A 14729-nucleotide genomic window follows, 5' to 3' on the forward strand; every position below is an offset into this window, starting at 1 on the left:
TATTTTCAGCTGGAAACTACATCCTGATACTGATGCAGCCTGGCAATTTATCTGCAACTCATGACATCAATGAATTGTCTAGCTACTGAAAGGTTAAGGGAGTTGCATAGCTAGTAGGAAGGATACTATGAACAGGATTTGAAGCCAAGGCTTTCTAACTTCCAAGGCAAATTCTCTACTCACTATGGCATAAGACTTCTCATGTATTTAATTATGTACTTCTGGGATATTTTTTTAAAAAGTAATCTTAGATTTAGGCCCAAGGGTCTGGGACTATTATGAAAACAAAACTCTAAGATGAATTGAACCACATATTCAGCTGCAGAACATCCTCTAAACTCCCAGAATTTGAGTATCTTATGCTCTTTTAAACTCATTATCTTTTTCTATTAGATGGTTTTGAATCTATTACCTATTGTATGAGTTTTGTCCATCTTGACAAAGAAATAATGTTAGATACTAATCTGATCAACAATTTGCTTTGCTCAGTTATTGATATCTTGATAAACCACAATAAGGAAATTTTACTTTTAATTAAATAGATGATGAAGTTGAGTATAGAATGATCTGCACAGGCAGAATCTTATCCTGCTGATAAATACCAGTCAATAGTCAGGAGCCAGACAACTATACTTTCATAGGACATTGAAGTTCACTCTGACTGCTAAGCAATAACTAAGTATTTCAGCTCTTAATATTTCTACTTCCCCAAAGATACTGCTATCAAGCAGAATAGGTGATATGGGGCCAAGATGTCTGAATAGAGTCTATTATATTAGATTAGTATGAAGATCTCAAAGTAAAGGAAATCTTTTAATATAACATTAAAATTGTTAAACTAGATTAAGATTCTTATCCAAATAATAATTTAGTCATATTGTTAATGTTAGATTGTTGCCTTTATAATAGAAGCTAACAACTAACATATATATTGTGCTTTAAAAAGTGCAAACACCTTATATATATTATGACTTTCATTTTTGTGTATGTATCTTGGCAGCTAGGTGTCTCAGTGGAGAGACAGTTGGATGAATTCAAGGGCCAATTTTCTTTTCCTTAGAGGTCTGTATCTTGGGTTTTATAATGGCAGTCAAGAACAAAACAGAATTTACATAATATAAATGTGATTTACAGAAAACTTTGTAGAAATGTATACATTCCATGTATCTGTACTGTTTTAGAAGGTCACAATGTTATCAAGCAAAACACAAAAAAAGGTAGGTGACCTAAGATGACAAAACACATTTTCTAGGGAAAATTTGAAGTAATTTACAGAATGGTCTTTTCTAGCACCCATGAAGCCTTCCAGCAATGAAATATTCTCTTTTCTTTCTTGGAAAGGATATGCCTTTCTCTTCTACATGAACCTTTTTTTGGGTACAGACATAGACAACCTGATTAAAATTTATTCATGAAAAGGGTTGTGGAATAAACCTTTCAGAAATGATAGTAAGGATGTATACAGATCAAAAGTTAAATCCAATTTAGCACTCTTCTAGCAGAAGAAGTAATTGAATTAAACTTCCTCTGAATATAAGTTTGGAGGTCTTGTAAAGATAGGCACAAAGAAATAAGTTAGAAAAAGCTATCAAACACAACAGATACCTTGTGATTCTTGCCTTTCCCCTACCACAGGGTGTTTGATAAGCTGTTGATTGCCTCTTCCACTTTACTACTAAGGTTGAGAACTGATTAAACAGCTCCCCTGGCTCTGGGGGCTAATAGTCTGGGTCTACTAAGGTGACTGACTGCTGCTTCTGATTTAAGCTGCTTGCTATTTAATGGCTAGATTATTAAAGAAGAAACAGCGGGACACAGAAAAGTCTTACAAAAATGGACTTCTGCAAAATGGCTACAACACTTAACCACTTTACCATTAATGTAGAATTACTTCTATTCTGCCTACTTCATCTGATAACAAAACTTTATTTTGAAAAACTTCTTCAAAGAAAATTCACTCTGTAGCTCTTTTCCAAGTAATTTCTAAATATCGACATCATTTAGGAATTTAAAAAGGAGCTCTTTTAAAGGACACTACTGTGTCCCAGGGTCAGATATATAAACAAAAAAACTATCAGCTTTGTAACTGTGATTATTTCCCTTGTAATCATCTGGTCAGAAAATCAAATTATAAATATTTTTGTTTTTCTCCTTACTAAGGAACACTCTTTAATCACATGCTAAAAAAAAAAATGATGTCCATTCTTCCCTCAGACACTGTAGCAGAGAACAGAGATCCTTACTGAGTCTCTGCTTACTATCATGAAGGTATCCTAATTTCTATGCTTCATAAAACTGATTCCCTTCAAACAGCTTTGAAGAATCTTTGCTTGCTCCAAACAGGAAAAATATGAATGCCAAACCAATCAAATCAATATTTGCAGAAAACTTATTGTGTGTAATAAGACATTACGCTAGATACTAATTGGGATGTTAAAAATGAATTTATTTTTAACATATATACATACACACACATATCACAGGTCCTTATCCCTCTAGGAGAATATTAGCTCTTTGGGTACATGGCCTATTTGGCTTTTTAACTTGTATTCAAAGGCCTAGCATAATACCCTGTGTGGTAGGTACTTAAGCTATGTCTAGTGAATGGAATTATCCTTAAGGAGCTTATCATTTATGTGGGCAGGTAAAGTACATACTCTTAAAAAATTAATACCAGGCAAGAGAAGATAAATGTCATATGAGTGGTAGGGACAGTAAGTTAAATTGGAATTCAGAAGCCAGATTGAGCTTCTTGGGGAAGCATGGAAGGATTCATAGCAAAAGTTGGCAATCTTATCTGAATCTTAAGGTTTCCAATTGGGGATGAACGGGATAGTTTGAAGAAATATAGAGGGGCCAGTCCAAGCATCTGTAGGCTAGAAAGGGCAGTCAAGTTTGGTTGAAGAGAAGGCTTCATGTAGGTAGTTTTGGAAGGTAAAGTTAGAAATATAAATATGAGACAAATTTTGGAGAGCCCTAAATGTCAGAAAAAGAAAAAAAATGAGAAGCCTTTGAAGGTTCTTGAACAGGGGACATAACAGGAACAAAGCAATGTTTTAATATCAGTCTGTCAGTGAGTAGTGCCCAGGATAGCTCAGAGGTTGCGAGGGACCTCTTCTCAAAGGAAAGATCCAATAACTAACCTTCTTGCTTTCTGGAATAATTGTTCTACAACTTTGTAAAAATGTTTTATAAATGGTGAGCACAGAAAATGGAAGTTGGGAATACCCAATATGGGAAAATCTTTAATAACCTCTAAAACCTCAGGGTTTGTCCATGTGTGGGGAGTTAAGCAGGAATGGAAAGGCAAAAAAACAAAAAAAGTATAGAAAATGGAAAAAGAGGAATGAGACAATTTTAATGAATAAAATACTTCATGTTGAAACATTATTTATTTATTCTATTTCTTGACAACATACTCATTCTTAGGGCCTTGGCCTCTGGCTTTTATCCACATTTCACTAAATTGTTTTCTCCAAGGTCACTAATGATTTGCTTCTAGTCAATTTTTTTGGATTCCCCTCCTGTATTATCCTTAATTATTATTAAATTATTAAAATCCATTATTAAACCAAGAGATTAGTGGAATGTTGTAGGTATAAGATACCTAGATTTTAGCAATACTTCTGTTAAAGGTATCCTATAGACTATTCTTGTAGAGAAAATGGAGAAATAGAATTTAGATAATAATATAACCAAATGGCTTCAAAACTGGTTGGAAGGCCAAACTCAAAGAATAATTCAGTGGTTCCCAAACTTTTTTGGCCTACCGCCCCCTTTCCAGAAAAAAATATTCCTTAGTGCCCCCTGTCACATACTATCACTGCTCCCAAATGCACCTGTGGCCATCACTGCCTCCCTGGATCGCTGCAGCACCCACCAGGGGGTGGTGGCACCCACGTTGGGAATCACTGGAGTAATTGGTTCAATAACAAAATGGAAAGAGCACCACAGGCATCTATTTGGGCCAATTTAAACTTAATGATAGGAGAAATATTCCAGTAATTAGAGCTGTCCATCACCTTAGGGAGTGTAGTGGTAGTTGACCTAACTAATTAGGCAAAGCATATTTAATTCGGGACTTTAAATCAGCTTTGTTTTTGTTTTTTTCCTGGCTGATGAACAACTTTTACCCTAAATATGGAATATATTTTCTCAGCTTTTCAAAATTTAAAAGTAGGAAAGTAAGGGCATATCAACTGGCTTAAGAGCCTTATACCCTGCAGGTCTTTTTTTTTTTTTTTAAAGTTTTTTTTACATGAATGAATTTTCATCTCAATAGAAAAATCCACTGAATTTGAGGAGTCACAATAAAAACTTGTATAATTAGCAAAAGAGAGACTTTTCTAGAGAAAAGGTAGAAACAACCCTTTAGTATAACTTACCTGCTGTAGGTCTGCAAGAGAGTAGAGATGGATCTGTTGAAGGAGGTATTCTCTCGGGAAAATTCTAAAAACAAAGATAACAGAATAAGTGGTTGGTAGATTTAGTCACAATATATAATCTTCCTTGGGATTCTCTAAATCCCACACAACTATTATTTCTGCTTAAAGATATTGCTAATAATGATGGAATATAGCTAGTTCAACTTTTAATTAATGAATTGCCCTATTTCTCTTATAAATGACAAAGCATAGGCTACAAAAAACCCTCAAAAACAAACTGTATTGGGGGCAGCTGGGTAGCTCAGTGGAGTGAGAGTCAGGCCTAGAGACAGAAGGTCCTAGGTTCAAACCCGGCCTCAGCCACTTCCCAGCTGTGTGACCCTGGGCAAGTCACTTGACCCCCATTGCCCACCCTTACCACTCTTCCACCTATGAGACAATACACCAAAGTACAAGGGTTTAAAAAAAAAAACAAAAAAACTGTATTTTCATATAATAACTAAAAAGTTCAAGAGGCAATAAGAGAAAGGGAAATATCATTCCAAACAATACAAAATGTATAAAATACTTAAAGAGTAATCTATTGAAGCACACAAAATACTTGTATATATCTAATTATGACGTGCTATATAAAGAAATCAAGAACTTAAAAACTAGAGGAACAGTAGTACTCATGGTTGGGCTATACCGATATAACAAAAATGAAAATACTACCAAAGTCAATATACCATTTTAATACTATAACAACCAGACTATGAATGTGATGCTTCACAGAACTCAATAAAATAAAAATAAAATTTAGTTGGAGAAACAAAAGATCTGTATCTTGGGAAATATCTTGGGAAAGAAGTTAGGGATGAAGGGGATTAAAGCACTTCCAGACTTCAAACCACATCATAAAGTTTTAATCATATAAACCATTTGGCATAGTTAAACAATGGTAGCTCAATGGATTTGACTAGACAAGGAGAATCAGAAACAATAGAATTGAAAAACAAATAAATTACATAAGAAATAACTTTCTATTTGACAAAAACCACTGGAAAACAAGAAAGTGATATGGCAGATACGCTTAGAACAACATCTTAAACCATATTATTACACAATAAATTCAAAATGAATATGTGACCTTAAAATTAAAGGTCATACCATAAAAAATTAGACTACTGCTATTGGCAGGAGATATATTTTCAACTAAACAAGGAATAGAAGACACCATTATAAAAGATAAAACGGCTAACTTTGATTACATGAAAACTGAAAAAAAACTTCTATATAAGTAAAATTGATGCATCCAGGATAAGAAGGGAAGCAATCAAATAAGAATCATATTTCTTTATATCATATTTTGCAAAAGATATATAACAACTAACTAAACTAACCATGTATAGTCATATATACATACATATATTTGTATATATCATATATATTTGTATATACATCATATATATTTGTATATATCACATATAAAATCATATATAAAGTCATATCCCAGTAGATAAATGATATGGATAGTTCTTAAAAGAAAAACTGCAAACTATCAACAACTACTTGTGTCTTTAAACTTTAATTTATAATTTTTTAATGGATACTTAAAAAAAAAAAGAAGTTACCTGGAAGGAGAGCATAATCAACTACAACTTTGTTTCTCTGTCTCACTTGTCAGGAAAAAAAAAGAAGAGGATGATAATGGCCCATTTTCAGAGAAATGAATGTGCCTTTAATCAGGCTAAGAAAGAGGTCTGCCCTAATTTGCCATAATATAGGTGGTGTAACAAATATTCTCCCAGAAAACGTAATAAATAAGAATATTGCAAATAATGTTGTAAATAAGAATGGCCAGAACTGTTAATATAGGAATGTTAAACTAGGAATTTCTAAGAATGTTAACACAGGAATATTAAGGGGAGAAACTGGGATACAGTATCTCCTTTACTGCTCCATGTACCTGGTTTTGGCCTACACAAGTTTAACTGCCAGAGACAAATGTAAAAAAAACCCTCTATTTAATTATTATTAAGGTTAAGGAAAGGTAAACAAAGGTTTTGAGGATTAGGATTCCCTAATCTAAAAGGGGCCTAAATTTATCCCAGTATCCCCCGTCCTCATGAGGACCTACTTCTTGCTCAGGGTTTCCCTCCAGCCTCCTTAAACTCCTTATCTATCACTAAAAAAACCCCAAAACTATACTAAATAACCTTATGCTAATTACTAATCACATTAATTATATACTTAATGTCTCTGTAAATCTCCTTTAGCTTTGAATCAGTTGGTAGTTGTCTCACTAGCAACCAGCTACTAGGCCTCAGGCCTGATCAGGCTTCTGGGCCCAAGGACAGGCCTCTCAAGTCTTGCCTCACTCTGCAGCCACACAGAATGGCAAATAGTCTCTCTCTCCTCTTAATTATATATTTAAGTTACTGTCTCCTTAGATCTTTTTCAGCTTTTAACCAATTTGATTATTCACTCACACTGCCCACGGCCAGCCCTTTTGGGCCTACCTAGCTAGGCTTTAGGCCTAAGAAAGCCTCAAAATGGCTCAACCCTCTCAGGAGCCACCCAGAGGAAAAAGTTTCTCTTTCTTCTTTCTGTTAATTTCCCCAAAAACTTATTACAGATACTCTAACCTGTTCTCCTCCTTCTCCTGCCACTGGGTTTTTTCAGTGTTCCAGGGAACAGAACACACCAGCAGTCCCTTAGGCCAAAAACCACAAGGAGCCTGCTGGCAGTTGGAGAAACCCAACTCCTCTGGCTACCCAGAATTCCAGCCTCCACTCTACCCAAGATACTGTCTGGTCTTAAAGAAACCCCACCCACTATTCTTTACCCTTAGCTGCTAATTAATCCTAATAGTGGTAACAATGTGGAAGGCTGGTACAGAGCTAAAGAGCTTAGGACTAAGTAAACTCCCAAGTTTGAAGATTAATTAAAAAAAGTCAGAGTAGCTTAGCAACCCTCAAATAAAGAGTTGGGAGAGGAAAAACCCAACACCAATCTCATCTCAGAGATATTACAATGTGACTTCTGAAGAGCTTATTAAATACTTTATAGAGTTTGGTTGATCTGCAAGGAAACCAAAACAGAAAGAACCTCCTTATTCTGAAGAGGACATTTTCATTCACCTATTTGGTCATTCCCATAATAACAAATTCATATCTACGAGGTATCATTTTGACAAAGTAAAACTTTATTTTCTTAACATTTCCTATCTCCACCTAGAGCAGCGGTTCCCAAACTTTTTTGGCCTACCGCCACCTTTCCAGAAAAAATATTACTTAGCCCCCTGGAAATTAATTTTTAGAAAATTTAATAGCAATTAATAGGAAAGATAAATGCACTTGTGGCCATCACCAGTCCCTAGGATTGCTGCAACACCCACCAGGGGGCGGTAGTTCCCACTTTGGGAATCACTGACCTAGAGAGAAAGAAGCTGGTATAAAATTGATGCAAAATATTCTCTTTTAAATGAGACATACTCTCTGCACATTGGTCACAATGAGTGATGAGGGCTCTTAAGGTAAGAACAATCACTATGGAAACCATAGTTGAGGAAAATATGGGGAGAAAATTTTCTCAGTGCTCTAATAGATCCCATTTCTGAGCCAGGTGGTTTCTAAGTTCTTTCTTTTCTAAAAGAACATATTATTAATAAACCCAGTTCAATTAACTTTTAAATATGATTGAGCATTAGTGAGGGAGCATGAACTGCATGCATGCACTAAAAAAAGAAACTTGGAATATAAGACCCCAAAGAACCCAAAAGCCAAAGGAATGGACTATGTTCAGGTCTCATGACCAATGAGATGGAGGAACAGACTTTTTCTCCTATTTTCATGAGCTCTCCAATTTTTCCAAAATAGGAATTATGTGTAAGAGATAAAGCAATTTCAACTGTCTCTGTGGTCTAGGACATAAAGAAATCAAACAAGATAAAACCCAAAGAACTAACAACAGAGAAGACTCTCTAACCTCTAAAGTGCTTATTCAGCACTCCACTCCTGCACCTGAAACAGTGTGAACTGAATTTGCAAAGGCAAGCAGGCAGCTGGGGGTGGAAGGGACCCTGAAACCAGCCCAGCAAAATGTGCCCATTCAGAATTCTGTTTAGGAGGGGCCAACAGCAAAAGGAGTTTGGAGGAGAATTCTGAAGATCCTCAACTGTCACTTCTCTCCTGAGCAGATGAGGAGCTGGGGGATTCTTTCTTTGGTTGGAAGGTTTGGCTTTTGGGATGAATCCTGAGTGAATTGGGTTCCTCTGTACTTTTATGTGTGACTATTAGGAGACCACAAATACCAACAGAAAAGACACTGACCAGCAATTCTCCCATTTGGCTGGAGAGTCCGAACTCCTGGGGAAGTGGGCTTGAAGGAAGCGGGGCCCCTTCCCTGATCCTGCCTGAATCCACTGATCCTGTTACTTCCCTTTTATATATTAGATAGAAATATTGGATAGGAGACTGTAGGGAGAAGAGAGAGTTAGTTACTGTGACCAAGCCTAGTAAGAAGTCCAGAGCTGCTCTCTTGGGGAGAAGACTTAGCTGATAGAGAAGTTCATCCTTTCCCTCCTTCTTGGATTCCCATATACCTTTTTATATACCACTCCCAAAGCCCTGTACTGTCCATTACACTTCCATCAGCAAGGCTGCATGAACCAACCCACCAGCTTCCAACAGAATTCAACTTTATAAAACCAGACTGTGCCCTCCTCAAGTGCTGTGGGGATCCAAATGGCAGATGTTTGCATGGGCTAATGTGGCAGTACTCTGTATAGCAAAAGAACTTGACCAGAAAATGGAGGAAAAGAATGAAAGGGGCAGGACATGAATGTGGCTATGTGGCATTCCTCCATCAGGCCTTGAGAAAAGAGCTAGGCATCTGGATGGGACCAACTCGTGTCCTCCCAGAAGTCAAGTGTGACAGAGATTGAGACTGGTGAATCATTATAAATTGGCCAACATGAGAAAAGGCTGAGATGGCTTTTGAGGTCCATCCCTAATGGGAAAAGTGTTGTCAAAGGGGAAGAAGTCAGAAAGTGAACAACAGAGGAAAATAAGGTTAAAAAGACTAAAACTGCCAAGGATTTCAGGGGGAATTGAATAAAATTCAATTAAAGTCCTTGAGCAGATAAACCAAAAGGGAAGACATTAACGGTAAAAGGGAATAAGGCTTCCAGATCAGGCAAGAGTTCGGGCATTTATGAATAAATATTGCAGGATGAAAGTAAATGCATCAATACCTGATGAGGAACAGGACCCTGTGGATTGGTAGGAAGGGATGGAACCACATCAAGGTGGTCCTGAATAAATTAAAAGAGAAATAAAAATTGTGAAAGCAGAATTTTTGGTCTACACAGCAAATAGAAAAACTTGAGCCCATAGTGGCAAGTCTTACAAAAGAAACAAAAGAGAAGATAACTGGGAATGGAAATACATGGAAATGAAGGGCAATCTGGAAGAAGAGAATCAAAAAGCAATAATATTAAAAGAAAATGTGATCTTCATACAAGCAAAACATAATGATCTCAGAGACTGAATAGGACAAATTAAAGCTTAGAGAGATCTCAGAACATGACAAGTCAAAAACGTGAACATCATAATGCAAGAAACTGCTCCCCCGCCCCCACAAAGTGCTAATATAAAGAAACCACAGAATGCCTCCAGGAGGCACCTGTAAAGCAAACTGCAAGATACATACTAGTGAAATTTAATAGTTCCACTGACAAACAGCAGGTTCTGTAAGTGACCAGTAGGGAAAAAACTTTTCAAATTATAATAAAGGAAAGGAAATCTGAATAACATAAGACTATTCTGTCTCTACTATAAAATAAAGGCAGAAGTTAAATTGTGCTTTGAAGAGCAAAGGAGCTCAAGATGTAGCCCAAGGTGACCTATTCTGGAAATCTGAGCCAAATTATACACACACACACACACACACACACACACACACACACACACACACACACACACGAAGGCTATTCTATGAAAATATAGGAAAGTGAAAAATACCTACAAAGAAAATCAGACCTGAAGCTATTATTTGCTTTTCAATCACTCCAGACAATACAAATTATCAAGAGATTTCTTTCTAATGTACATAAAGAAACAAGGATAAAAGAAAAAGTCAAAAAGAAGTAAATGGTGGAGAAAAAGTCCTAAAACATCATGGACTAAAACTTCATAACATTTTACCTACAGGTGAATCAATGTTTTTTGTGGGCTTAAATCACAGAACGGTAGGCTCCTAAAAGAGAGGAAGAAGACAGACAGAATCAAGTCACCACTAATGAACAATACTATGAAAGACTGGAATCTTAAAATAAGTGTCATCTGCAGAGATTTATAGCTTAAATAAAAAAAATAATCATTTGTGTTTTGGTATTACCAGTACTTAGCACAATGCCTTTTACATAGTTTTATTCATCATTTGAGTCCTGTGTCTAATTCTAGGATTCACAGTTTAACGAGTTGGATAACTTCCTGTTTCTTGATAGCATACAAGTCTTATTCCCTTCAATATATTTGTATAGCAATGATTCATTATGATTTATTTTATGTTTCTATTATTTTTGTTGTTATTCAGTTGTGTTTGGTTATGTACAACTCTTGTTATGTATCTCCATTTGGGATTTTCTTGACAAAGATAATGGAATGGTTTGCCACTTTCTTTTTCCAAATAAGGAAATTGAGGCAAACAGGGTTAACTGACTTGTCTAGGATCACATAGCTGATAAGTGTCTGGGGCCAAATCTGAAATTAAGAAGACAAGACTTCTTGATGTTAAGAAGAAGGCACTTTATCCACTATGCCACCTAGTTGTCTCATGTATTGTTGTATCATTTCTATTACAGGTGATTATTCTAAATGTGTTTGTATTGTCTACCCTTTTAGATTATAGGTTCCCAGGGGAAGAATCATGCTTATGATTTCCCTCTGAATTATTCCACAGTGCCTAGTACTATGATTTCCATGAGGTGAATATTTAATAAATGTTGACTGAGATAATTATATGATTGGAAAATAAATTTACCTTGAAAGGCTCAAGGTTCAAGGTTTATTATTCCTTGAGAAAAGAATAACAGTTTTAAAGTATGAGAATGAGAAGAATTGGCCATTATTAAAAGATAATGATGACCAATTCTTCTCACTTACTGAAGCTAGAAGTAGCAGCATGCTAGTAGTAATTAAGTAGTCCTTAGTTTATGAAATCAGATAGAAGGAAAAATTTCCTGACAGGGAGAAGGGTTAGATGCCAAAATGAGTAACAAGGAATATTATGATACCAAGTATTAAAGGAGATTGCTATTTAAGAATGATTTTAGATTATCTGAAAGCAGAGTTATGAATAAGATGACTTCTTAAAGTCCCTTCTGGCAGTATGCTTTTATGAATCTTACCACTCTCTGCTTCTTCCAAGTCATGCTGAATTTGCAAGATTGCTCTTAAAGTTCTCCAAAGAAGTTTAAATAGAACATTAGCAAAGGAAACATAGAGTAAAAAAAAGATCTGATAACGGGACAAAGAAACCCATGATCATGGTTTCCTATTGATTTATAACTAGTCTATCTAGATAATAATTAGACTTAAGATTCTAATTTCCTAAATGTTTGTCAGGAGCTCTCTACTACATCTAGAGTAGGATGATGGGTTGTAGAGAGATCCTAGATGTAATGAGGAAGGATACTGATGCCATAAAAGAAGCTTTGGCAGTTGTAAGCTTCCTTTAGAATCTAAGGTTCTTACAGTCCACAGTACAAAAAGAAACATGGATGAATTCCTAGTTACTTTGGGGAAGACTTGTAAGAGAACTACTAGGTAAGTGAATATTGACTTAGGCCAAATTAAATAATAAAAAAAAGGCTTCTTGTTGCCAATTACCTTTAGGCTGAAATTTCAGTACCATTTTCCCCTTGATTTATACAAGGAAATTTGTTTAGTCATGTATTGAAACTTTAAGGTTCAGAAAACATTAGAAAACACTATAAAAATAGAAGAAAATACTATGGTTAAGGTGACAAATCAGGGACCCCAAATCTCATAACTAAATACATATACATCATCTTAAGACTTTTTGGCAATTTGCAGCTTCTGGCTCCTTCCAATACCCTTTCGTATAGCAATAACTCTTTCAAATAAAAAAATTATAATTCTGTATCTTTCCACTGAAATGAAAACATAGAATTACCAATTTCCTTTAAGCCCTAGGACACTACCCCACAGAGAGAGATCAAAATGTTATCTCATTTAGTATCTTCTAGCAAATAGGATCTCTGTGGCAAGTGAGTGCCTTGTGCCCTAATCAGATACTGCTTTGCTGATTGCTTCCCTCAGTATTAATTGATCTCTTTGTATTCAAAGTTTATTTATGATATGTTTGCACACTAGCAATAATACTAAAGACATTGCACAGTAACCTGTTCTGATCTGACCCTCAAATCAAAGCAGAAATGAAATAAACTGTAAAAACTTTGTAACTTCCCTGCCAAACCAGGAAAATCATGTTAGTTAGCAGGTGACACCATCAGGTTCTTTGGTATCAAAGACAACTAAGGAGAAGTGCTATGGCCTCATATAAACAGACTGGTACCATCATTTCACATGCCATTTCCATTTCATCATCTTTAGAATTGCATGACTTACTGTGGAGGCAAGCAAGACATCATTTCCCAGTTGCTGTAATGAGTTGGGGAAGATGAAAATTAAGTGGAAGAAAAAGAGACTGAATCTCTTTATTATTCCACAGGTTTCTTGTGTCAAAAACATGGGAGATGACTAGGTCTTAAATCAAAGGCAGAAATCATAGCAAGAAAGGTAAGACTTCATTTCATATTATGGAGCTGATATATGTCAAATTCATTAGGACTTATGTAATCTATGTGATCTTAGAGGTCTTCAGTTTAACTTCTGCCAATCCCAGACATTCAGAAAAAGAAAAAAAGATTGTGTTATGTTTTTAAGGCAGTAGAGACTTTTTAAAAGATTGGATGTTGTTACTGTTTCCTTAAAGCACAATTTCCTTAGACAAGTAACAAACTTTGGATCAGGAACTTCAATTGGTAAAGAAACATTAGAGCAACCCCCTCCCCCCCACATGTGCATATTTACTTATTTAGAAATTATACATACATACTACTGTAATAATTGTTCTACACATTATAAAATTTGCACAGAAACAGACATTTCAAAGGATGATATAAATTTCAAATATATACTTTAGTCTCTAGACTCCCTTGGATGAGTAGGGAGTCACTGGAATTTAATGACTAGGGGAGTAACAAGATCAGATCTGAAATTCAGAAAATTACTTTGGCACAATGAGTTCAGAGAGAAGAGCTTGAGGAGAGAAGGCATATCAGGAAACTCCTGTGGTAGCTCAGGTGAGAAATAATTAAGGCCTAGAAAAAGGTGATGGCTGTGTTCATAGAGAGCAGGGGCAGATGTGAGAGATGGAGAGGCAGAACTTAGAAATGTATATGAGAGTCAAAGATGAAGCTGAAATGATGAGAAACTGACGAGAAGGGTGGGGGCAGCCTAGACCTTAATATGGTCTTTAGGGGGAAATGTGCAATAATATCTTTGATCTGGACAGCAATCCATCTACACCTGTTCATCCTAGGTGACTCAGCTTTTCCCACACAAAATGAAAAGGGGGAAGGTAGGGCTCTTACTGGTCACTGCTCCACCAAACCCAGAGCTGGGCTTAGAGTGGCACTTCTTGTAGCCACAATAGAATGTGGGGGACAGGGGAGAGGGGCAGAATTTTCCCAATGGCACTTAACCTACTATAGGGGTTTATAAGGGCCCTGAAGTTCAATGGCTGGCTCAGAAATGGGGAGGGCAAAGATTAAATGGGAGAATATTGGGGGATAAAGGTAGGAGTGGTAGTATTGGAGCCAAGACACAGGACTGGCTATCTCAGTGAGGGTGAGGTTAAGGCAAATGAGGCTGCTAATGAGATAAGTGGATAGAGTGCTTGACTTGGAGTTGTGAAAACCTGCATTCAAATCCTGCCTCAGATTCTTACTGCTAGCTGTGTGACCCTGGGAAAGTCATTTAACCAATTCTTTACCTATAAAATGAAGGAGTTGGATTTGATATGATTTTTTGAACCTGCCTTCCCACCTGCTGACTGTTTGATTGCATACTTTTTAGGGTCATGCCCCAACTCCTTTAGGGTAATGTCCTTGCCCCCTACAGGTTTGATTATTAAAAATAAATGGGATACAGCATCCATTCCTATTGAAAACACTGAAAAGTACAGGAATAGAAGGACCTTTCCTAAAAATAATAAACAGTATATACCTAAAACCATCAACAAACATCATATGCAATGGGGATAAATTAGAAG

At 36.1% G+C, this 14729-nt stretch overlaps 1 protein-coding gene across 1 annotated transcript in view; it reads right to left on the minus strand.

The window, feature by feature from the left end:
* The window catches only part of PLEKHM3 (pleckstrin homology domain containing M3), a 223759-nt gene that overhangs the window by 103379 nt on the left and 105651 nt on the right, over positions 1–14729 (minus strand). Inside the window, exon 6 of the mRNA XM_044670694.1 lies at positions 4386–4449. Coding sequence (XP_044526629.1) covers positions 4386–4449 — 64 coding nt within the window. The remainder of the gene's footprint in view (positions 1–4385; positions 4450–14729) is intronic.

This window comes from Gracilinanus agilis, chromosome 3 (genome assembly GCF_016433145.1).
Source record: "Gracilinanus agilis isolate LMUSP501 chromosome 3, AgileGrace, whole genome shotgun sequence".
In the NCBI taxonomy this organism is placed as follows: Eukaryota; Metazoa; Chordata; class Mammalia; order Didelphimorphia; family Didelphidae; genus Gracilinanus; species Gracilinanus agilis.